General features: G+C 33.5%; 1 protein-coding gene across 1 annotated transcript in view; it reads right to left on the bottom strand.

Moving 5' to 3' along the window:
- The window catches only part of LOC119838055, a 46,191-nt gene extending 22,840 nt beyond the window's left edge, over positions 1–23,351 (bottom strand). The window contains exons 1-3 of the mRNA XM_038363861.1: positions 23,221–23,351; positions 6,771–7,138; positions 38–105 (exon numbers count right to left, since the gene is read on the bottom strand). Of these exons, the coding sequence (XP_038219789.1) occupies positions 38–105; positions 6,771–6,826 (124 nt within the window). The 5' untranslated portion in view covers positions 6,827–7,138; positions 23,221–23,351. The remainder of the gene's footprint in view (positions 1–37; positions 106–6,770; positions 7,139–23,220) is intronic.
- Between the last annotated feature and the right edge of the window lie 1,983 nt (positions 23,352–25,334).

Raw genomic sequence — 25,334 nt, 5'->3', positions numbered from 1 at the left:
ATATTAAGGTAAGATAATAATTAAAATAGGGTCTCACTGGATCGATGCGTGGAGTGCGGCTGTACGTCACCGTAGGAGGCCTCCCTTTCGCACCCCGTCTGCTCCCTGGAAACACAGTTCAGTATATTACACCTCGATTCTAGTACATGCGACAGCGTCTGTGTGTCTGTCTCTTCTCAACGCTAAAATCATCGAAATGATTTGGATGCAATTTGACGTAAAGATAGAGACCCGAGGAAGTACATCGAATAGCTCATTTCAAAAGCTCCTTCAGAAACGGAAGTATGCGGGTAAAATCCCGGGAGTATAATCTTCTCCTTTGACTACTATCCTACTTCCTACTAATATTATAAATGCGAAAGGTTGTAAGGATGTGTGTGTGTCTTTCACGCAAAATCTACTGAACCGATTGAAATAAAATTTGGTTGGTAGACAGCTGGACAACTGGAATAACATATAGGCAACTTTTTATCCCGATATTCCTACGGGATACGGACTTACGCGGGTGAAACCGCGAGGTGCAGCTAGTAACGTTATAAGAGAGTCATCTTACTTTTCTTCAAACGTTTAATATAACATCGTTTACAGTAGCTATTAATTAGGTTTATATGTTTATTGTCGCTTTTAAAGAAGCACAGGACATTATTTGTTTATTGCTTTAATAGCATTCAATGCAATTCTCATACATTTAGAAAACATCAATATAATCCCTGTTTGTCGCCTATTTGTACCGCGTTTTACTCAGTTTTTATTGCTCGTTGTACTAATTTCGTGACATTCTAATGAATGTATGACAATTATAAAATGTCGGAGCTCTGAACTCGACGGACTCGCATTCAATAAAAGGTTACGGCATAACGGCGATGGAATATTATCATATGAGTTCATATCAGATATTAAGATCTAACATAATATGTGTTTCACACAAAAAAAAACTATTTTTTTCTCGTTTACAGTTACCCTGATTGACTATAACACCTTCAATTCATAATATACTAGCGATCTGGCCCGGCATCATCCATGGTACGTTTTTTTCTCTCGATAAGAACCTTCCTTGCGCCTTAACAAAAATGTTAAAAAGAAATTGCCGAATTGGTTCAGCCGTTTTGGAGTTTTACGCTTAGCAATAGCATTTGCTGTTCATTGGAATTATCATTGAGTAATTTTTTTATAATGATATGTTGTATTTATCAAAAGTATTCCATAGTAATTCTGGGAGACAATCGTAAGCTGTAGGATGTTTTTTGACATAGTTTTCAACCGACGCTTCCTAGAACGAAAGGAACTATTCTATGTCATCCATGTCATTCTCTGGCTCTTTTTGTATTGGTTTTGTTAGTTGATAACAATACTACTCTCTGGGTACTACAGTAATGCATGTCATTTATTTATTAAAATCTTTTACTACTACAAGTGTTTATTATGAATAGTTTCTTTGACATTCACTCCAATTTAGTAGAGACATAACCATATTACGTGGTTAATCGATCAATAATCGATAAGAGATTATCTTATCTTAGGCATTTATGGCTTTAAGAAGACGTTTAAGAAATGGTCGGTAAAAGATCTCTGGGTTAAGCGGCTGAAGACACAGTCAGTAGGTTGGGTACAAGAAAAAATCTGATTGCAAGCAACACAAGTTCAAAATAACAATGACTGGATAACAGTTGATACAAATTTTTGGGAGTAGACTTGTAATTTTTCAAATAATAATGGGCTCTAATAAAAGCACAGAAAAAAGCGGTTCACAAACCTTTATTAGGTAAATATTCAATCTATCTTTATTTACTAACTTTGGGGAAAATATCAGGATACTTTCGACTTAAAGACGCTAACATATCATCTCAACTAATTTCACGAATGAAAGTCTGCTAAATTGTTCTTTGATCATAATTTTGTTTTTCCCAAATTTAATTTGTTCATGTGTGTGTGCGCGTGTGTGTGTACACGGCACCTCCACCTCAAATCAATCGAGTATCAAAGAAATACTCTCTACGTACACACCATCAAACTCATAACCTTTCAAACACAATAAATACCCTTCGCATTTATTACATCAAAAGGCGCGTATCGATAAAACAACGGTTAACAAGTAATGCACCTAATCATGTATCAATAAACAATAATAACTCTTATCTGTCGTGCTGTCGGTACCGCGGGGTAGCGATAGCATCTTAGCGTATACCTATGTTGTATGCGAGTGAGCTTGTAGGCTCGGGACATGCACCGTGCAGGGACCCGGGGCGGGCCGGTTACGACATTGATACAATGCAAAGTGAAATATTGCGTAAAAAAATAACGAAATTCAAATGAAAATAATATAATAGAATATGACATAATATAACAATATACTCTTTGATAGTAAAAACATACATAATATACTATTAACTTAAATATTTATGAAATATTAAATAGGACTTCTTCTGGAAGCATTTTTGAATCTTTATAATATAGGTTTACTATTTAGCAATGGTTCAGGAAGCATTTCTTTTAGAAGAGCCAGCAAGAACTCGGTAGTTTATTTTTAAATCATATCAATTTTATATTTTAGCATTACATACTATGTATATCACAACAATAAGATGACATACTTCACTATACTAATATTAGAAAGCTGCAGAGTTTGTCTGAACGCACTAATCTCAGGAACTAATGGTCCGATTTGAAAAAATCCTTCAGTGTTAGATAGCCCATTTATTGAGGATGGCTATATATGTACCACGGGCGAAGCCGGAGCGGACCGCTAGTAAGTAATATAAACTTTCTATTCTATACTAATATTAAAAATGAGAAAGTTTCTTATTAATTTTGTACACTACAATATTAGTTGGGACAAAGGGACACTAACTGATACCACAACAATTAAAAGAACAGAGCATTAACATATCCAAACATAAAACTATTGCTCAAATAACTATTTGTAGACAATAAATTGCTTGTAACTAGAATTCTCTGATCGATGAGCGTTCAATCAAACCAATTGATGTGAGAGACAATACACAATTGTAGTAACATGGTCATATTATAAAAGTCTTCTTTTATTAAGAAAGAAATTTAGCGCTGCATTGCTTGTATGTTCAAACATCCCTAACTATTTCCACTTGGCCATATAGAAGTAAAGTCCCGTGTCCCCTAGTGGGATATGGGGCAGATGGTGTACATTTGATCAATTTTCCCTATGGACAAGTAGGTCCTGCCGACCGAGACATTTTTTTGTGCGTCTCTACCGGGAATCGAACCCAGGACTTCTTGGTTCCATTCACGCGCTCACGCGTTAACCACTATACCATGGTTGCAGTCACTTAGCCATATAATTTATCAAAATTGATTCTTACTAGATCTCGTTATCATAATAGGTAACTGCATAACAAATTTTAGCTAACTCGATCCAGTAGTTTGGGCTCTATGTTGCTATATTGGTCAGTCAGTTGTCTTAGAGTTAAGATATACCTATATCATAAAAAATATTAACAGGAGAGTGTCTACAGAGTTCTTGTCATCACTTCTTAGTGGTAGTTGAACAGATTGGTGGAAAGAAATTTCATTGACATTTCAAAACTGCTATTATAAGGAGCATATTTTTATAATTTTATATTTAAATTATTCAATTTATTAAAATTATTTTTAAATTTAATATTATCTTGCCGGCTCTTTTCTGTAGAAACTACCTACCGAACCTGTGTTAAATGTTATAACTGTGTAATATTATGACGATTTAAAAGTGCTTCTTTAAGAAGTCTCGTTAAATGAATAAATGTTTGAGGTTGAGTTTTTGAGTTGCAGTTTCCCATATATTTAAAACCAAACTCTTCCAAAGCTGACCAGGTTTTAAGAATTTCTTGTGTATATCCAGTCATACTTGAGAATAAGGTGTACTTATAAGGGTGCCCTGGCAGCACAATGTTTGTTAGAATATGTGTGAAATAATATTTAAATAATAATAGTCAACAAGATTGAAACAGACAGATAAAACAATTGTAATTTAATACATGCGAGTAATGCTATAATGAGCCTCATACTATATTAAAATAACAATATTAATAATGTCATATCGGTTGTGGCTTAGTATTTGATTTCGAGCAGAAATATTCTACAAGTGGACAAACATATTAACAAAATTATCAGCAAGCTGTAAAGTGGTTCCCTAACAATTCATAAGTGGGCCGTGCCCTTGCCTAAGGGAACAAATATAGGCTGTAGAAGGTGTGGAATACCATCAGACTGTTTATTAAGTTCTGCTGGCATAGTTAGTTATACTAAAAAGGTGCTTAATTACATATATCCTGAGATAAAATCCATTTCATTTTATATGTTTATGTGCTTAGGATATTAACAAATAGATATATATATTTATTGTCAAGATAAATACTTATTAATTGAATAAATATAGCAAGGATAATTTATTTAAATATTACCTGCCTCAGACCGATTAATTCTTCTTCAATGGTATGATAGGATCTTATTTCTTTTGGCTGGTATTTTTTGTAGAATCGTGATTATGTCTATAAAATTTTTACCAGTTATTAAAATTAGTTTGTACTAGTTAAATAATGTACCAAAAATGTTTTACTTTCCTAGATCAATGAAATTAATTAATAATGTATGAATTAATTAATAGTATATGAATAATGTTAGGTTTTTATTTAATTTATAGAAATAAAAGACTTACAATGTAATTATTTCTAAAGTTGCGACTCATGCATAATTTGTAATGTAAATAAATTTATCGATCATAGCATTATTCCACAATTTTCAGCGTGGATATATTTTTTCTTCAATCATTGGAAAATAAAAATATCTTCAATACAAAATAGGAAAATTGTGGGACACATTGGAAAGAGAAAAAGCATACAATCCGACTGAATTTACGACATTATGACATTAGGCAATGCGCTTGTGTTACGTCACTTTCTAACATGACCGGGTTATACGAGAGCGAGATGGCCATATCCCGTCCTATCCCACCCACATCCAATCGATTTTTAGTAATTCACAGTGAAAATTCTCGATAAAACAATATAAAATTACGCAGTTAATTAAAAAGCGTGATTTACGAACACGCCAATGAACAGCAAGCGAAAAGCAAATAAAAAACTCACCGAGAAAATTGAGTTAGTCGGTCGCTCCGTGAATAAATTTAGATACGTTGAAATCTCACTCAAAATACACTGCACTAGAAATCAACTCCGCTAATTTTTATTGTCTTATGCTTGAGAGCACTAGCACTGTGTAAATGGCGTGTTTTGCCTCTGAATGCGACATATTATTCGCATTTTTCGCGATTTTTACACGAGAGACACATCGATCGGGAAACCATGACAGATATTTTCACTATTGTGAAGTTGGCTGCGTTCGCTCAGCTGACGGAACCTGATTTTTCGTTATGTCAAGTGAAGTTTGTGTGATAAAGGGTAACGACCTTAGCGGTATACTTTTTCTTGAGATATTTTTTATTAAAAGAATAATAAATTACTAGTTACTATTTTTTTGTATTTTACAGAGTGGTCACAGATACATAACTATAACTGTAAAATGTTTATAACTAATATTGTGCGTTTATTCAATTCCATGTATATTTAATCAATCATATTTGCTTATAACAGTTTCTCAGGCGCATTTTTTTATTGCGCGAGTTTTTAAAGACAGCAATGTATATCAGCTACAATCTTTGATGATAAATTTATAAGGAAGAAATATCAAAATGTATAAAATGTATTCTAACCTTGAAAGTGGTATTTCTTACCTATGAATTGATAACTTAAATGAAAACTTATAAACCTTTGCCCTGCAACACATATTATGTCGTGATAATTGCTCCTACCCCTTATTATTATTACCTAACCTAGGCCCGAGTTAAACGGAGGGTGGTATCCATTGTATTTTAAACCATTGATTGTGGACTCTAGTGCATTTCTATTGAATACCTACCTTGATCATTTTTTTATTTATAGTTCTTATCTATTAAAAATCAAACGCTTATTAATGACACATTTGTGTATGAAATTGTAATTTTTAGGGCTTTAAAAGTTTGATTACTTAAATAAGTAACTCTTGTTCATCCGATATACAATTTTGGGACAGTGCAGCGTCCTTTTTAATAAACTAGCTATTCGCCCCGGTTTGGCCGAGTGGTATATGATATTTTCTGAGGGTGAAAGAATTTTTGAAATCGGTCCAGCGGCTTTTTCGTGAAAACGTTACAAACATACAAAAATACATTTAGCGTTCTTTATATACAAATTTGGTACGTAGATCTGCTGGAAAACTGGAATAACATAAAGGCAACTTTTTAACCAGATATTCTTACGGGATACGGACTTACGCGGATGAAACCGAGAGGCGCGGCTAGTTCTAAGATCCCTACTAATCCCTACTTCCCTACTAATATTATAAATGCGAAAGTAACTCTGTCTGTCTGTCTGTCTGTTACGTTTTCACGTCTAAACCACTGATTCGATTTTGATAAAATTTGGTATGAAGATAGAACTTAACTTGGGAAAGGACATAGGATACTTTTTATCGCGAAAAAAGGGTAGAAAGGGTTGAAAGAGGGGATGAAAGTTTGTATGAAAGTTCGTTATTGTCAAACCGATTTTGATGAAACTTGGTATGAAGATGGAACTAAACGTGGGAAAGAACAAACCATACTTTTTAATGCGAAGAAAATACTCCTTACCATGTCGCGCGATATAAGCTAGTAATTTATATCTAGGAAATATTTTTGTTCTTAGTTATATTAATTAAAGATATAAATATGAACAATTACTTACCATGGTATAGAGTGGGCCCAGTCTAGCTGGACCCGCCGCGGTGCCACTAACGACATCTCTTTCTTTCCCTCAGCCACTATATATAGCTATCTCTTTTCAATAACCTAACGAATTTTTCAAAATTCACCAACAACAAATTACGTTTGCCGATTTATACATTAGTTTATTGGAGTAAATAAACGATGTATATCGAATAAAAATTGACATAATAAATTTTAGTTTGTATTTTATTCGTTTACCAATATTTTTATGTATCTACAACTTGCGATAATATGAAACACTTCTAATGATTGATTTATTTCTGATATGATGTTAATTGAATGGACTTATATTGCTATCTTCTTTCAGCAATGGAAGTTCAAGTCCACCTGGAACAAAATATAAATAAATAGGTAAGTATTTATTTATCACAATAAAAAATTCCCACTTTTAATTTCAGATTAACCAAAATAATTGAATAGAACTTTTGATAACGTAAGATCTTCTAATTTTCTAAAGAATTTCTTATCGACGATTATTATTATAATATGTGAAGAATTATATAAAAAATTATCCAAAATCACTCATGAAAGCCTGTCTGTGACGCGTTTACTGCTAGACCAAACTAGCAAGTTAAATGAAAACAGTTACCTGTTAGACATTAAAAACTTTTTAACGGATTTTAAACGCGATTTATTCATTATATTATTAACCCGACGTTTCGAACACTTTACAGCGAGCGTGGTCACGGGGAGTCTCCCCGACGATAACGAATAAATCGCGTTTAAAATCCGTTAGAAAGTTTTTAATTGAGAATTTTTGAAAGAATAGAAAAAATTTGATCACGAGGCAGGATTCGAACCTGCGTATCTTGCCTAACGCCTAGCCTCTCGGCCACCCGTGATCCTGCCACAGTAATCGAATTTCTTCTACTCTTTGGGTTTCATGAGCCTAAGGGGCACCCCACGCCATCTATTGAGATGATTAAGTTTTTAATTTCTAAATGTATAATACTCGCGTAAAATCAAATAAAATAAAATATAGTAACCTTTTATTCAAATTAAATGAAACTTTTTGCCCTTGGTTAGCCACGCTTAACGGGATAAAACCTAAATTCAAAAGTAGTATTATGTCATACATAAATCGAAAAATGTGTTATTTATAAATATGTATGATTGTATATACGAACGGGATGCGTGCAAAATTCACTGATTTTCTTTTAATCCGTAGTTTCAAGCTAAAAATAGCTGCTAGAGAATGCTCTACGCGATTTGTTTACAACACATAATGCTCAGTTACCAAATAAATATTATTTATTGCTCGTCTGACAGTTTATAGACATTTACTTATGATCTTTTACAAATTTAAAGTAATTTTAGACGGCATTGCTATCTGAGATCTAGGATAGATACTACGGTATCTATACTCTACTAGAACCTAAAGGGACTCTATTGCTGGTGTAGATTTGTTTTTATTCATTATCTACCGAAATTTTAAAATCTTGTAATTGTATGAATGTTTATTTTTAAGAATTTTTTTTATGAAAGAAAAAATCGATCACGAGGCGGGATTTAAACCCGCGTATTTTTGCCAAACCGTAGCAACGCCTAGCCTCTCGGCCACCCGTGATCCCGCCACAGTAATCGAATCTCTTCTACTCTTTCGGTTTTATGTGTCCAAGGTACACCCCATTGTGTTATGTTATATGTTAACTCTTACTAAGTTAATTTTTACCAGTTTTCAGTGGCCCAAATGAATGCAAATATAAAACTGCTGAGGTCAATTAACTTTTAGATGTAAATATTCAATAGCTACATCTGTTTATTCGCTCATTTCTCAGTAGCGCCATAAAACCGACATTAATCGAAATAATCAAATGCATCGAGATCAAAGAAAGTACTCGGGTTCTATGCTGATTTTCCTTTTACATGTATTGAATATGATAAGAGTTATATTTAGTATTTATTGTTATTGTACAGGTATTTTTTATATCATTGTCGGTGATGAAGCTGGTACGGTAAGCCCCACTTTAGGAGAAGCCTAAGGTCGATAGTCGATAAAGGACTAGGAAGGATAAGGAAAAGGACATGGGCTTTCGGTTCAAATTAAACTATTCTGACTGTTATTATATAGCTAAATGTTTATAATTATTATAAACATCCAAAATTCCATTCGAAATTTCAATTCCATCTCAAATTTAAAAACATAATATTAAGCCTAATAACTAATATTTAACCATTCATGATATAATACTTATGTATTTACTTTTCCTTAACGAGTTATATATCAATAGAAACTGTTGTGATTAGCAAAATCTAAACATTCTGATTAAACGAGACATTCAATATAAACTCTACAAATGCACCCACGTTCTCTTAAAATAAATAAATCGAGTTCACATTGAATACTTATCCTGTATATACGATTTTTGTTGTATGCTTTATTATTCGAATGCGCTAAGAAGGTTGATGCTTTATGCCTATTTAAATAATTATTTCGCCTTTGAAAATGTACGTCATTTCTCAGTGAACACTGGGGCGGACCCCTAGTTTATTATAACCAGCTATTAAGTTGACCTTATTGGATTAAGCCCTTCGCATTTATCCTAATTGCTAATTATTACGATAATTGCTTTGGATTTCTCTGTGTAGCCAGCAAACAATAAGTTACAATAATAATAACAAGACAGAACAAGTTATATTATTATTGTACGTTAGGTTCGTATTAATAATGACATGACGCTGGCAATACTGAAATAAATAAAAAAAAAACATTTTGGAATGGAACGGAATGTTTATAAGTCTGTATGGCTCCTTTAGACTTGATTTTGATTCACTATGTTACAGTCGGCAATGGAGGTGGTGGGACGCCTGATGGTAAGCGCTACCACCACCCATGAACATTTGGAGAGGCATAAGGTCCATTGCAGACCTTACGCCTCTACAAATAGATTGGCGACTTTTTGGGAAGGGATTAAGAAAGGATATTGGCGATAGGAATAAAGCAAAGGACTGGGAAGGGTAAGGAAAAGGATATGGGCCTCCGGCTCCCCCACTAACCGAACGAAACACAGCAGAATGCTATTTCACGCTGGTCTTCTGTGGAGGTGTGGTACTTCCCCGGTGCGAGCTGGCCCAATTCGTGCCGAAGCGTGCTCGACTACCACATACAATATGTTTTTATTAGCTTCGACTGAATGTTTATAAGTTTGTATCTAACTGACACCTTTAGACTCGATTTCGACCCACTTCAAACGGACAGATTCAATTCAAACTTTATGCAATTATAAAGGATCGGTGACAATACAATAGCTTCATGAGTTTATCTTATTATCTTGATTAGGATCGGCAGAATTTAACATCCTTACGTAAAATATAATAAGCCTTGTATGATACTGAGTCAATTTAGTTGATATTTCAATAATAACTTGTTATGCCTGTACATTTAATAAAAAACTTAATTCGACATGACAAAACCAAAATTTCAATTTCATTTGTAGTGCGTATATTTCTCAAAGGTAACGACAAAGTTTTGCACTCAGCGTGGGTATAAATTACAATGAAAATAAACTATTTTGTAACGCCGGCGTTTCTCAAACTATTGTTTCCGAATACTGTTTCATAAATCAGCTTTTACTTTTTTTCATATGTACTCATATTATAGGTAATTACTTATAAATTACCTGTGTGTTAAATTTCCGACAATGTCATTGGATGTTACAGGGAGGATCAACAAATAGTGAAACTAGTTTCCGTAATTATTATCGATTCTTAATTTATAACCGGAGAAAAATATTTCGTGTGAATAAAGAAACGAATTGAAGCATTGTATTTTTTTCTATTATAAGTATATAAGTCAATGGTTATGATATGTATTGTAATTGGGTATATCACGCTAAAATGGTTGATAAGAACACGGGTACACAATCTTAGACTAATAAGAAAGCATAGAACTGCAGAAGTCCGTGGCTATGTATAAACACAGATAACATAATAGTTTACGGTATAACTGAAAGGCTTTAAAACATTTACATGAAATAAATCTTCATTAACGTAGCACTTTTACTAGAATATTTTTTTTATAAAACAGCTATTGATTATCGAAAGAAGCTAGCTACTAAAAATATTAAAAAAGTGCTTTATTATAATGTCTCGAGTACTTTGTTGTAATATATAATAAACAGCCATCAATCATGCATCAAACTAATTATTATTAAATATTAAATAGCCAATACAACTTCAAAACTTTGAGAATTAAATGCGATATACTCCCGCCTTTTTGGATTACCGCCAAATGTCAAAAGTGGACGTTCGGATACTCGCACCGGCTTATGTAATTCATAGCATCAAGTATAATGGCCATTTAGATAAATACGAGTGCTTTAGATTATAGGATTACATGTGAAATATACGATATAATAAATAAATACATCCTTGTTAATATTGTGATTGACAGAAAATAATTTTTTTTTCTTTTTCATGTTAAAAGTACATTATTTACCTACGACTGCTTTTAAGTTGTTGGTTATGATTTGTTTTTAGTCGTGTTTTTTTTAAATGTTCTAAAGTCAATTTATTTTTTTCATTGCATTCACAATCACCATTTCGAATGGCGCGAACTACATCTAAAACTATAAATAAAACGTAAAAATAACTTGCACTGCACGTGAATTCTTCCGCATAAATATACAACAACAAAGACTGGGGATTGCGGAATTTTGTTTTGACTAAAATATGCTATCTGTTTCAATTAAATACCTATTTTGACGTCTAAGCCACTTCCTTAAGGAATACTTCTTGCCGATTATTGCCTAATTTTGCTAAATATAATGTTAGTAAAAATACCATATTTTATATGAATAGTTATTGCTTTTAATACTTGTAATTGTACACGTTTGGAGACATAAATTTATTTTATTATGTGTTATTTACTTTCATTGTATCTGGATTATCCCTATTTCCCTGCTAATATTGTAAATACGAAAATAACTGTCGGTTTGTTCCGCTTTTACACTATGAATCGATTTTGATATTTTGCACACAGTGTAGTCTATACTGGGGACAATTAAGGTTGATGATGATGATGATGAACTTGAAGAAACCGGCAAGTTCTTGAACTAAAAAGCTGGAGATGTAACATCTAAGGGAGCACACTAAAAATATTTGCAACATTGCTTCATTGATATCTCTCGAGTACTTTGTTGCAAAAAGCAGAAAGCCGGATCCTTTTCCTCACCTTTCAAAGAATGGGACTGCCCATCCTTTTTCGTTTTCAATCCTTTCCTCAGTTTTCCTCTTTTAAAGGAGGAGGTAAACAATTGGAACTTTTGACTAGGTGAACCGATTTTGATGATTTTTTTAAATAAAAGCTGATGCCTCCCATGTGGTCTAGGAACATTTCTTTCGAGTGCAGACGAAGTCGCGTGGTCCAACTTATACTTGGCATCGGTTTAAGGGAAACAAAACTCATTACGCAGGTAAAGTTCTTGGCAACAGATAAACTGACAGCTATTTTTGTAATAAATACGAGATTTCTTGAATACACTCTAACGTAAATACCTACATGTAAAATAAAATAAATAAACGATGATATATAAAAGAATATATCATCGTTTTCATCGGGGTGGGGGGAGAGGGGGGGGGGTGTATGATGCAGCATTTTCTACGCTTTTATATGTTATACGAATAAAGAATAGAAATATAACGGTTCCTAAACTGCCCTAGTTTTTTTTTTATGTCACACGGCAACTGTGCTGGTGGTACGCTTGATGGTGAGCTATCACCACCGACCGTGAACAGGGCAGAGGTAGTGCCTCTGCGAATGTGCTGTCCGCTTTTAAGGGGAAAGGGATAAGGAAAGGATTGACGACTGGAAAGAAGGAATGGACTGGGTAGGGTCAGGTAAAGGAAGGCTCCCAGTTAACGTAGGAAACACAGTAGCACGCTACTATGTCACGCCGGTCTTCTGTGGGGGTGTGGTACTTCCCCGCTGCGAGTTGGTCCAACTCGTGCCGAAGCGTGCTCGACTCTCACATTATATATTTCTCTAACATAGACAGAGAGACGAATACAAAAATAATCATCTATATTTAGATATTTTTCTTTTTTCATATACATAAATTAATAGTTACAATAATTAATAACGATACTAAGCTAGGATGTACACCTGGCTTCGTTCCAAATAATACTTCAGTTCATTCACACACCACTTCAGCTGAAACCCGATGTAGGTAATTCTTTGTTTAGAAAATGGGTTAGTATTATTTGTAGCTGACGAAAATAACTGTCTGTTTGTTTGTTACACTCTCACGGTCATACCGTTGAACCGAATGTGATGAACTTCACGATTCTAGAGGTGTTATTATTTTTTCGTAAAATTTCACGTATGTGTTTTTTCTTTTATTGTATGTTCTTTCTGTATTTCTCCATCTTCTGTGTGTGCAATAAAATATTAGAAAAATACATAAATATGTGTTATAACAGCTGAGCCATAGAATGTTTCATACATACAATTTATATACCACATATTATATGATTTATACTAAGCATATGTTTGTGTTATATGATTTATAATTGCATATAAGTCTTGATAGAACTATGATTTTAGTATTAATTATTATTATTATTATTTATAAGTACATATTTGGGAAATCTGAAAGTCTAAAAAACATACTCTCTGGGATCTACCCCACCTCCACATAAGATCGGCGTGAAATAGCTCCTTTGCCTTTTCCTCGCCCTTCCCATTCCAATCCTTTTCCCGTCGTCAACTCTTCCTATCCTTTACCCCTAAAAATGGGCAACGGACAATGCATTCTCAGAGGCACTACCTCTGCTCTGTTCATGGATGGTGGTGATCGCTTAACATCAGAAGAATCACCAGCTCCGTAACGCGATATTACATAGAAGAAAAGTTTTCCTTATTCTACACAATAAATGAAACCCAGAACCACTCACTTCGTCGCTCGTTAGCCATTACCAAGGCCATACAGAATAGATAAACGTATCGCTAACGGAACGTGAATTCATTTGCGAAATAAATTAATTGATAAATGAAAACAGACGGGGCACTGAAAGATATATTGCACAACCTTCAAGCGAACGCTTATATAAATCAGAGTTATATAAATAAAAACTATTTTTATTTATCATTGATCTTGAGTTGAAAGTATAGATTATAGAATTAAGACGATAGCATTTCGAATGCTTTTATCACAAAACGCGCGGGAATCGTTCTATGTTCAAAACATGGCCTGTTGACCAATGACGTATTCAAAGAATGGACAGGTTATACTATTAATGTCATATTTTATGTAGTCGACAAAAAAAGTCCTTGAGGACCCTGATGAGAGGTACAAAACCACATTCTAAGATGACAACGATTATCTATCTAACAAAAAGAATCGCGATGCCAACAAAATAAAATACAGTTAAAACCTTCTTCGTTTTCGCTTATAAGAGGCGTTGTTTCTCTCTCAGGCACACTATACGTACATTTTACACACAATTACTACTTGTAAATTATTATCACAGATAGCAAAATACTATACTTATTATATTATCTGTGCTTTTGCACACTAGATTCACGAGTCAGATAATTACCTGAATTTCGTATCCCCATTATGGAGAGTCTACACTACAACGTTAACTTAGAAGCTGTTAGAGAGTTTAACCCCTCCAAAATACTGACATTCTTTTATCAGTCTTATGTGATTTTATTCCCTGTACTAAAATTATAAAGGGACACACAAAGAGTGAGAATAATTGTTATATTTTGAGTGACAAAAGTTCTGTTGATAAAATCAACTTGAATTATAGAGTGTTTAAGTTTGAGTCTTAACCTAAGTAACGAGGTTCAATTTTACTGAGAACTCGCATATTACTTTGAGTACTATGTTATCTGTCGTATTAAGTTATCTGTGGTTTGAGTATGACATGAGTTGGAGTTTGCAAAACGTCACTGGTCGAAGCTCCCGCCCTAAATCCAGGTGCAACTTCCGCAGACCGGTCGACGACACTACACATTTACAGTGACTCCACACGCTCTGATTTCATTGTTCTACATACAGTGCATGGCCGTTGATACTTTGAATGACGTCAAAAACGTAAACCGGGAAACAATGTATAAAGAAAATGTATTCGAATTCTATATTTGATCACGAGTAACGGACAAAACGCGCAAATAAAAACAAACATTCCAAATTCTATATTTAAGAAAGCGAAATGGCGAAATAGTATAGTAATGCAAGTATTATATATATATATATATATATATTATGGAGTTTATTTGTAAGATCGTTGTAAGCATGTTAAAAAAAATACTTTATAGCTTAATATTCCCTGGTATAATTGTCTCGCTGTGTATAAAACGCAATTATCGTTTTGTACTTATTCTTTATGCTGGCGATTATAATAATCTACAGCGAGACAGGCAGCGTTAGCAGCTTGAAGCCTAAAATCAAATAGAAAGGAAAATATGAACAAGCACAAATTAAATTAAAGTTTAGGTCTCACAAAATGCCACCTATTTATAATTGTCAATGAAGGAATACTTTACAAGTTGTAATTTTTTAAGAGTGTATGTAAAAGTCGATCCTGGTAACTAATCGGTGCGAGCTGGCTCAATTAGTGCCGAAGCGTGCTCGACTCCCAACCTGGAGCAGTGACTGCTTGGCTGTTACATGTACAATATTCCTCATACTCACTCACAAGCTGTACGTAACGTACGCTGTTTTAGATAGCAGGATCTACTATCTACTTCTCAATTTTCTAACGAATAGATCTATAGTTTCATACAATATTTTTCGTATAAGAGAGTAGGATGATTATTTTATAATAATAGACTGTACACAAACATCAAGCGTAAAATCACACGAAACAGGTGCCCTGGAAAATGGATCGTCAAACAGACGAGGTGTTTTGGCAATATGTCAATTACGACATTACGAGAAATCAATGGTAAATATGTTTTGGCCTATTTACTAAAATACGCGGTCGATGACCTCCATACAGATAGGATAAGCTGATCCTGTGGGGTATGAGTACTACTTATTATTTTATGCTATGGTACGGATGCATATTAACTGTCTGTATGGGTATATGACATGCACCTGTGCCCTCTCAGTAAATTTCCTTCGTACGTAAATATGTGATACATAAATTATGGTAGATGTTTCAAAATACTTCTACTAAAGTTCTCAATTAAGCAGTTTTTTAAGGTATATAATTTTAATAAATGTGAGAATGTCAGAATTTTTGGCGGTGTAACTATCCGTAAATTTTGTGTCAGAAGGACAATTTGAAGGTGGTTTAGACTTTGGAAAAAACATTATTATATTTAACGTCTATTATGGAATCAGTATCGCAATAAAACCTACTTTTTACTTACTGTATCGGTGTTCTTATATCACAATGAAGATTTGTGAAATGCACACATGTAATATTTCGATACGTGTAGAGGAAGTCAGGTGAGAGTCCTTAGAATAAGTCAGTATAATTTGAACCATATATGAAAGGGTCATCAAAGGTTAAATTGGTGACGCACACATGAGAAAACCATATGTATGTGCTACATAGACATTGTACAAGGGTATTATTAATTTTTCATATTTCATTTCAGATGAAAGGAAAGCCCATGATATTGAAAATAACATCGCACATATTCTTTTATTTATGAACACAGTTTCAAAGATAAAAATGATTAATGTTGGGTTATCTTTAGAAAATGAGCTTATGATGTTGTAGAACTTTTTACAAAGGACTACATTGTTGTAAAGAGACAATGAAACATATAGAACAAAATCTTATTTATCTATAAATAGAATACGAATAAATATTCAGTTAAAAGGTGAGTATTCATAGTTGAAACCGTTTAACAGTTTGAAATCACGTTTATTTTTGTTTGACACGCCAGAGTTCCCGCCAAAACCGCATACTATCGTTTACTCGGCGATTTTACACATAGACAATTAAACTAGGTATTTATATAGTCTGTTGCGCGCAATCACGCGCGAATCTTGGAACGTGGTAGAATTTTTTTTTTACAATACTTTTTTTTTAACAATGAAAGTGTCTAATGGATTTGGATGGATTGCCGTATTTTTGATTTATCGCAATTCTTAAGTCAATGAACTAAATTGATTCTGAGTTGATGGCAAGATGACGGTGAGTTCATTTGTCACGGTTCTGTTTTTGAAATTCTTGTTTTTTAGGTTAGGCATTTTTATTTTTTACAATACAGCTTTTTTTATAAAATGAATGATTGCCATCTATTAACAATTTTTATCTTACCTAGTAGTATTAATGTTAAAAATTGTGTTATTTAACATTCTAGAATCATGAAACGAACTTGAAACTTTTACATTTTTTTCAATGACGGAAAGAAATCTGTAATTAAGTTTTCCTCAGAGGCGTGCTGTTCTGCATCTTATCAATATACTACTTCCACAAAAAGCCTGTAACTCTCAATTCACACGCGTATTTTTAACACTTGCAACACACATTTGTTTACCGCAAGTCCACACAACGCATCTGGTGATTGTGGAAAACGAGTTTTCATTTAAATTCACCACAAATGTCTCAACGTATGGAAATACAAGTTTATGTGTGTAAAATAAACACAAAAGTGCATTGAAACCGCTTTGTCCACGATATTTGGGTCGGACAAAAATATATTCGTCTGTAACTGGAGCTGCAATTCTAAATACTGATCGTATCCCGCTAGTTGACTGTCTCGCTGGCTAACTTTTGAGTGGCTGTTGATACATGACAATGTCTGTCCTGTATTTTGTAACTTTTTGAATGAGAAGCCCGATCTGTTAGGTTTATCTGAGACTAGCTGCGCCCCGCGGATTCAAGCGCGTAAGTCCATATCCCGTAAGAATATCGCGATAAAAAGACCAGCTGTCTACGTACGAAATTTCATTGCAATCGGTATAGTAGTTTTTGTGTGAAAGAGCAACAAACACACACACGTCCTAACAAACTTTCGCATTTATAATATTAGTAGGATTATAGGATCTGTGTCTATATCAATTGTTACATTTAGAGCGAATTTTTAATGTTTAAATTGTATTATAGCCATACAAGCATCTCTACTTAAAACGGTATCTAACTAGCTATGAACCGCGTTTTTACCCGCATGTATGTGAAGCAAAAAATATGAGTCCCGCTTTTGCAATATTTTTATATAGTATTATTACTTTTGCTATGCGAAAGATAGACAAATAAACACAATCGTACCATTATGTAGAGGTTTCCTATGGAAATTTGAAAACCCCTCCATAAATTAAGATATTAGTTGTGAGTAGAGGCATATTATAGTTTAAGGCTTTTAGCTCGTAATCAAAGCAAAACTCACGAAGTTACCTTTCCCGTGGGATTTCCAGGAAAAACCTCTTATCGTTACTTTCACATTTATAAGTAGAAATTTTCAGTATTACGGTTCCATGTTTTGTGTTGTTTAATCACATATTTCCTTCCATTGGCAAGTCTGCACCGGATCTCAATATCATTGTCCCGGGGACGAACAAGACACGTTTGAGACGGAATTACTATTAATTTGCTGAGCAACGTCACGAGATTTGGCAAAAACACCCAGATACTATCTCGTATGGTTATTATAAATGTGTATATGCGTGTATGAGGTTTAAATATTGTCGTTGCGCCCTGTCCAGGGCTGTGCTACATGTTAGAACTAAGGAAATAAGTTTTTTTAACAAAAAACTACGTGGAAAACGCCAGCTTTGAAATAAAAAACAAATCATAGATCGATCGATCGATCAATGAATCGAATCGATTCATCAATTCGAATGATCTGAAGTTATAAAGCGAAAAGTCTTAACTGTTAACTTTCTTTTTTTGAATTCGGTTAAAAAAAATAAGCAGAAAATACGCATCATGGATAGGTAGGGGTAGTGTAGCTTTTTGTCACTCCGTTCTCTCCTAAACAAGATATGAACTGTTTATACAACATATATTCAAATCAAAATTACTATAAAACAGTTAAAAGTTAACTTCGTATATATATTGTCATATTTAAAAGAATGCAGTTAACTTCATCGCAAGAGTAAATGCACCGAGGAAGGTACCATGACAGTATTAATGACTAATGTGTCTTATCAAAACTAATATAACCAATCCCAAGGTATTCTTAAGAAATTAAAACCCAGGCAGCAAAACTTTTATTATATCGATAACAGTGTCACTGCAGTCAGATTTAGATTACTCACTATAATTTAAACATTTTATTAAATTAATTGTATAATAAATCTTGGTAACATGCTGCATCAATTATACATTTTATCAAATGTGTGTAATGTCTAGTTTTGCACAACTTCCCGTTCGCAATTTCTAAACGCTTTTGATATCTTAAAATACGAATTTGACATTGAAATTTGTTTTATGCGGTGAAAGATGCGTTATTTATATACCTAGAATTTTAAAATTGCAAAAGATTAAATTCACAATCAGCTCAAAATATAAGAGTTGATAATATAAAAAAATGAGGATTTTCAACCATATATTTTAACATAAAAGCGGATATAATTTTTATATCGTAGAGTGACTAAACAAGTAATTTTATAGAATTTATACCATAAAAATGCATACAAACAATAGAGAAAAATTAAACAAGCTTTTGGAAGGACCGAAAAAAGTCCAATAAAAAATCTCTGCGATAGAAGTATCCCATTGTATAAATATGTGAAGAGATTATTATACTGTTTATACATGCCTACTTCATATTTATTATTTGTACATAATACATAATAATATGTCGAAATTATTTCTTCTATATTAAACTAGCTGGGCCCCGCGGTTTCACCCGCGTAAGTCTGTAGGAATGTCGAAAAGATGCCTATATGTTATTCCAATAGTTCAGCTATCTACGTACCAAATTTCATTGCAATTGGTTCAGTAGTTTTTTACGTAAAAGAGTAACAAATATTCACATACATCCATCCTCACAAACTATCGCATTTATGATATTAATAGGATTATGATTTAATAAGCCATTTTATTTCTATTTAGTGTATATTTTTATATCTTAAAAAATACTGTTAGATGTAAATAAATGTAGTTTAGAAAATTAAAAAATTATGTAATGTTTCAATTGGTCCATTATTAGAGCATACGTAAGACTAATATCTTGGATCCTTATCATCAATATGTTAAAAAAAAATTGTAGTATTGCATTATGACCGATCTTTGAAAAATTAAGAGAAATATTAATTTAATCTGTCCTTTTCATGTGGGTAAAAAAAAGAAGTTTTAAATAAGCTAAAATAATTTTTTCGTTTCACCACATGTAAACACAGCTATATTTATTTCAAATTGATGACCGTAAAAAGGTGAAGAAACGAATCTTCAAACACATGTTGCTAGAATGTGACCTTCAGGCTCCAAGCCATGATGCTGCCGTGAACCGCCAACAACCCCAGCAGCCATGCGAGTATCGTAAACTCATTCAGTAATAAATAAACAATCGATTTTTATTTTACTTTGTATTCAATACCTTTGATTCCAACACACAGTATAAAAATATCGTAGATAAATATGTCTTATTTTTGTTTGTAAAGATAAATAAACACAACAACATTACCCCCAAAATGTTTTTTGCGGCAGTAATACATGATTTTTTATTGTTTCTGTTATCTATAAATTATTGTATAGGTGCTTGTCTGTAATAAAGCTGCAGAATTTGTTTGTTTAAGCGCGCTAATCTCAGGAACTACTAGATCGATTTCAATCATTATTGCACCGTTGGAATGTACAACAGGCGAAGCCGGAAAGGACAGCTGTTCATTAATAGTGATCATTGTAGGTTTTTCATCAAATTGTTTACTTTGAGAGATATGTTTTTTACTGTGACTATACATAATTCTAATTCCATTCAATCGGACTCAATTTAAGGAGCATTTGTATCTTTATATTTTATAATTAACAAGTTCAACCCCGGCTTTTCAAATTTTTTTAAAATCGGTCCAGTAGTTTTTGCGCTTATCCATTACATTGCTTGTAAAACAAACAAAAAATCAAAACTTTCCACTTTATAATATTAGTATAGATTATATTATTATAGACTAGCTCTTGCACGCGTGCGAAGCCGCAGCGCTTAACAGACGGTAATATACATATAAATCTTCCTCTTGAATCGGTTGTCTAGTTTAAAAGATCTAAGCATATATCTAGGGACAGATGCGGAAAGCGACTTTGCTTTATACTATGTAATGACAGTCAGTACATTGTAGTTATAAGAAACGTGAACTTTATTCAAGCCCTTTTTAAAATATAACAGAGTTGCATAGTTTGGCTTACAGATCGACATGGCAAGGAATGTTGTTAAAGAATCTCCCGTTTGGCAGAACGAGACGCACCGCGTCCGCACTGACGGACGAGCGATATGAGCTCGATGAAAAACATAATAACAATAGAAACCCGTGTTGTTAAAATTATCCTGCGTTGTTCGAATTTCGCAGGATGTTTGCGTGGTTGAAATCTGAAGCGTTGCCATAGCTACAGTGTAAACATTATCTATTTGAAATGTGTCCGCGTGATAAGATCAAAGATTCGCTCTTTTCGTTCTATAAACTATTCATACAGAAGCATGTAATCAGCCCGCGCGTTATCACCAGACGGCGAACCCGCGGGAAAAGTGGGCATTTCCATAGCTTCATCGTCATAATAAAGTCCCGTGTCCCCTAGTGGGGTATGGGGCAGACGATAAACATCTGTATCGCTGATCGCTGATTTTCTTTATCTTCATCATTTATTTAGCTCCATCAACATGAAGCTTGCTAAACGCTTACATATAAGTTTTGGCTCAATGGTAAGGTTCTCGGACTACAATCGAAAAGTAGAGAAGTTCGAGACCAGGCGAGCGTAAAGGAAATAAGATGATTTTTCAATTTGTCCCCCCATATGAATAACATCACCACTGTTCGAAATGGTGAAGGAAAACATTGTGAGGAAACCGGCATGTCCGAGAATCAAAAATTCGACGACATGTGACATCTGCCAACCCGCACTTGGCCAGCGTGGTGTATTATTGCCTGAACCCTTATTGGAGGCCTGTGTCCCAGCAGTGGAAACGTGTATGGACTGATGACGATGATGTTGGTTACCGCATGAAAGGGTTACAAACATAAATTCATATACGCTTATATGCTTTCGCAAATTGATAAATTATAAAATAAAATTAGAGTTTAACCTGATATTACTGTAGAACATCACCTTATCGTGATTCGTAAAGCAAAAGGCCATAAATACAAAAAAATAAACAATAACGAACTGTTAAGAAAGTTAAGAAACTCCGCTTTGTTGACGAAAACTGCATTAGATGATTTTACAAACTGACTTTAACAAAGAAATGTTTATAATAGAAAAGTATACAATGTGTATTAGAAATACCTTATCCATTCGAGATTAAATTCATGACACTGACTGCATTAATGCTATCTCTTTAAATGTTTATCTGTCTGTTTGTTCCGGCTCTGAACAGCTGGACCGCTTTAGACTATGACTTTCACTCGCAACTCGATGTAATAAGGAACAACTTAGACTTTTTATTCCATTATTCTCAAAGAAACATTGGGATTTAAGGGAAACACTTAGTACGTGGCGAAACCGCGAGACGCAATACTTTTATGAAGTAAGCAATAAAATAAAGTTGATATTAGTATTATGTTATCTGTGGTATTCACTAACTCTGTATGCTTTACCCACCCAAATATAAATTAGCAGCAAAACAACACAGAACAGCAAAAATTTCGAGATTTCTTTAAAGAAGCGAATCGTATCTTTTATGAGATTGGATAAATTTCTGTTTGCATACAAACGTAGTCTCGCCGACTTTAGAATTTTAAACTATTTTAAATCTTGGCATAGCTACGCATACGCGGAGTTTTTATAATTTCGGCAATAACTTTTATTTCGGTTCGGTTGCAACAAAGGCATGATTTAATTCGCCTTTTAGTATATTTTAATAGCATTCTTTCGCTATTTTTATGTTTAAAACCAGTTCATGTAAATAAAAGAGAATAATAGAAATGTAGGGACGAATATTATTTTTCTTAAAGTGCATTATCCTTTCTTCATAGATTTTATTTAATTAATTACGCTTTTAAGTATTTTTCGACGATATGTGTGTTTATTTTTTGAAATATAAATAACAAATAAGCTTTATTCTTTGCTAATACTAGATAAAGAGCTAATGTCAAAAATAGAGGTTCAACTTTTAGAATATAAGTAATATTTTATTATATTTTTCATTTACTGTATTATTATTAGGTTCATACAATTTTGTAAAAATTGTTTCTAAATATTGTTTAAAAACGAAAATGCATATTTTTACGTCAGTTTGAAAACTCATAATATTCCTAAATTAATAACAAAAGACCTAAAATACACAGCTACTTATTATTTCACACTTGTTTAATTAAAAAGAAATCAAATCCACACGCCACTATACTCACCCGTACAATATCATATCCCACAGAACAGATAAAAATTATTTTTAAAACACTTATTTGTGAACGAAAATACGCGCGAATGCAAAATGGCGGACGCGCGGGCGTCCCGCTCGTGGCGACCAGCAATCTGAAAGCTGGACTGTTGGAAACCGGGCGAAACGGGATGGGAAATATAAAATTACTCGTCTAATTTAGTGATGTTTAATTTTACTGTCGATAAAATTACATTTCTCTGTTCGAAATGGAGCAGGAGGCTAGATTCGTAAGGTGTGAAATAGGATTTTGCGGAGCATAAGGCCATTTACACTTGATGGGCATAAATTATAAAGTAAAAATAGTATTACATTACGTAGGGTAAAACTAAATATTATTGTCGGTCGGTGTCATAAAGAGATAACTATAATAATTGAACACAAGCTCGTAGACACCCTCTGTTGCAAGCGAAACATATCACGTGTTTCGCTATATACTTGCATTACTCCAAGTAAATGAATGTGCAGAGGATATATGGGGTGCAATGGTTTTACCTCCCTTTTCTTTCCCTAGTACTTCTAGGGTCATCTTATCTTACCTGTTCGGAAAGCTATATGAGAAGAGAAGATACGAAATTCTGCTGATCTTTCAAATTTTACACTTAAGATCATACAACTATGACAAATAACTGTCCTGAGGTTTTAACGACAATTTTTTTGATAATCGATAAACTCTATGAAATATTTTATTATGACAGATGTATAAAAAACATCGATATTTCATCTGAGCATCACTAGCAGAGCACCTGGAGAAAATTCGGGGAATCCAATTGTTTATTTTCGTTGGTACTGAATTTCAGTGTTACTACATCGTATAATGCTGTTATTGGTGAGTCATGGGAATAACTTGTCAATATGTTTGTTTGGCAATATAGTCAAAACAGATGAACTGTTAATAAATATTATAGCTTGTCGTCACTTGAAACAACTAGACCGATCTGATTGTTTTTATTATTAAATTATTGGTTTATTTAGGAATATATTTAAGAATACAATAACATTTTAATCATTCAATGTTTTATTTTTATTTCTATGTTATCATAAACACCTTACTAACAGTGACTTCGGTCACTTCATCCGAATTTATTCAGCATTTCCCATTTAACAGTTACAAACAGATGCAATTGACAGGATAAATAAGCATAGTATTATTATCTTACTCGGCTGACGCCATTCTACAAAACTCTTATCATTTAGAGGTATGGAAAATAGATGTTGACTGATTCTTAGACCTGCCCGATATGCATAAGAAATTAAAAAAGTACCCAGCCCTTTCAAAGGAGTATGGTAAGGTCTGGCGTCGAGGCGCACAGGATCTAGGCACCGCTTTATGATGGATGTTCCATGTACCCGGACTCGGAAGCGGTTCGACTCTCCATTCTTTATTCGAACCGCAAGGAACTGGAACATGCCTCCTGAGTCTGTGTTCCCTGACGTATAATCTGGGGATCTTCAAAAGTCGAGTGATAGGTACCTCCTAGGGAAGCGCGCTCCATCTTAGACTACATGTACGCTTACCAGCAGGCGAGATGGTAGGTAAGCGCTTCCCTATCACACACAAAAAAAACTAGAGAGATTTATGTGGCATAACATACTGCATTTTTTAAATCTAAATTTTTGTTAGATTTTATTGAGTCTGTTAAGTGGGATATATGTGAAATCGTGACTCGTAACTTAATCATTTATGTATATAAAATATTTATTTTAAAGTTTTGCTATGTATTTTATTCCTTTTAAAACATCATAATGCGGATATTTTATACAGCTCAAAACAAAGGTTAGTAAATATTTTTCTGTTTATTGTTTGTATGAAAGCGCTAGGCAGAATTTAATAAAATTTTATATTGTGATGGAATAATTTATGGAATATTTAGGGGTGGCTATCCCATACACGTGACCGGATAAGTCTCTTATGATAAACTGTAAGTTTCTAACAGGCATCTCAGTTCAGATTTTTAATAAAGACTCAACACCCATTAGTGATTAAGATATCGCTTATCAAAGTATAAAGATTTAAGATTAAGAATATTATAGAGATGATTTTAAAGTTATTTGTTGCTAATAAGAATATTATTTACTAGCTGC

Source organism: Zerene cesonia, unplaced genomic scaffold (genome assembly GCF_012273895.1).
Source record: "Zerene cesonia ecotype Mississippi unplaced genomic scaffold, Zerene_cesonia_1.1 Zces_u001, whole genome shotgun sequence".
In the NCBI taxonomy this organism is placed as follows: domain Eukaryota; kingdom Metazoa; phylum Arthropoda; class Insecta; order Lepidoptera; family Pieridae; genus Zerene; species Zerene cesonia.
This window is presented reverse-complemented; position numbering and strand designations above follow the sequence as displayed.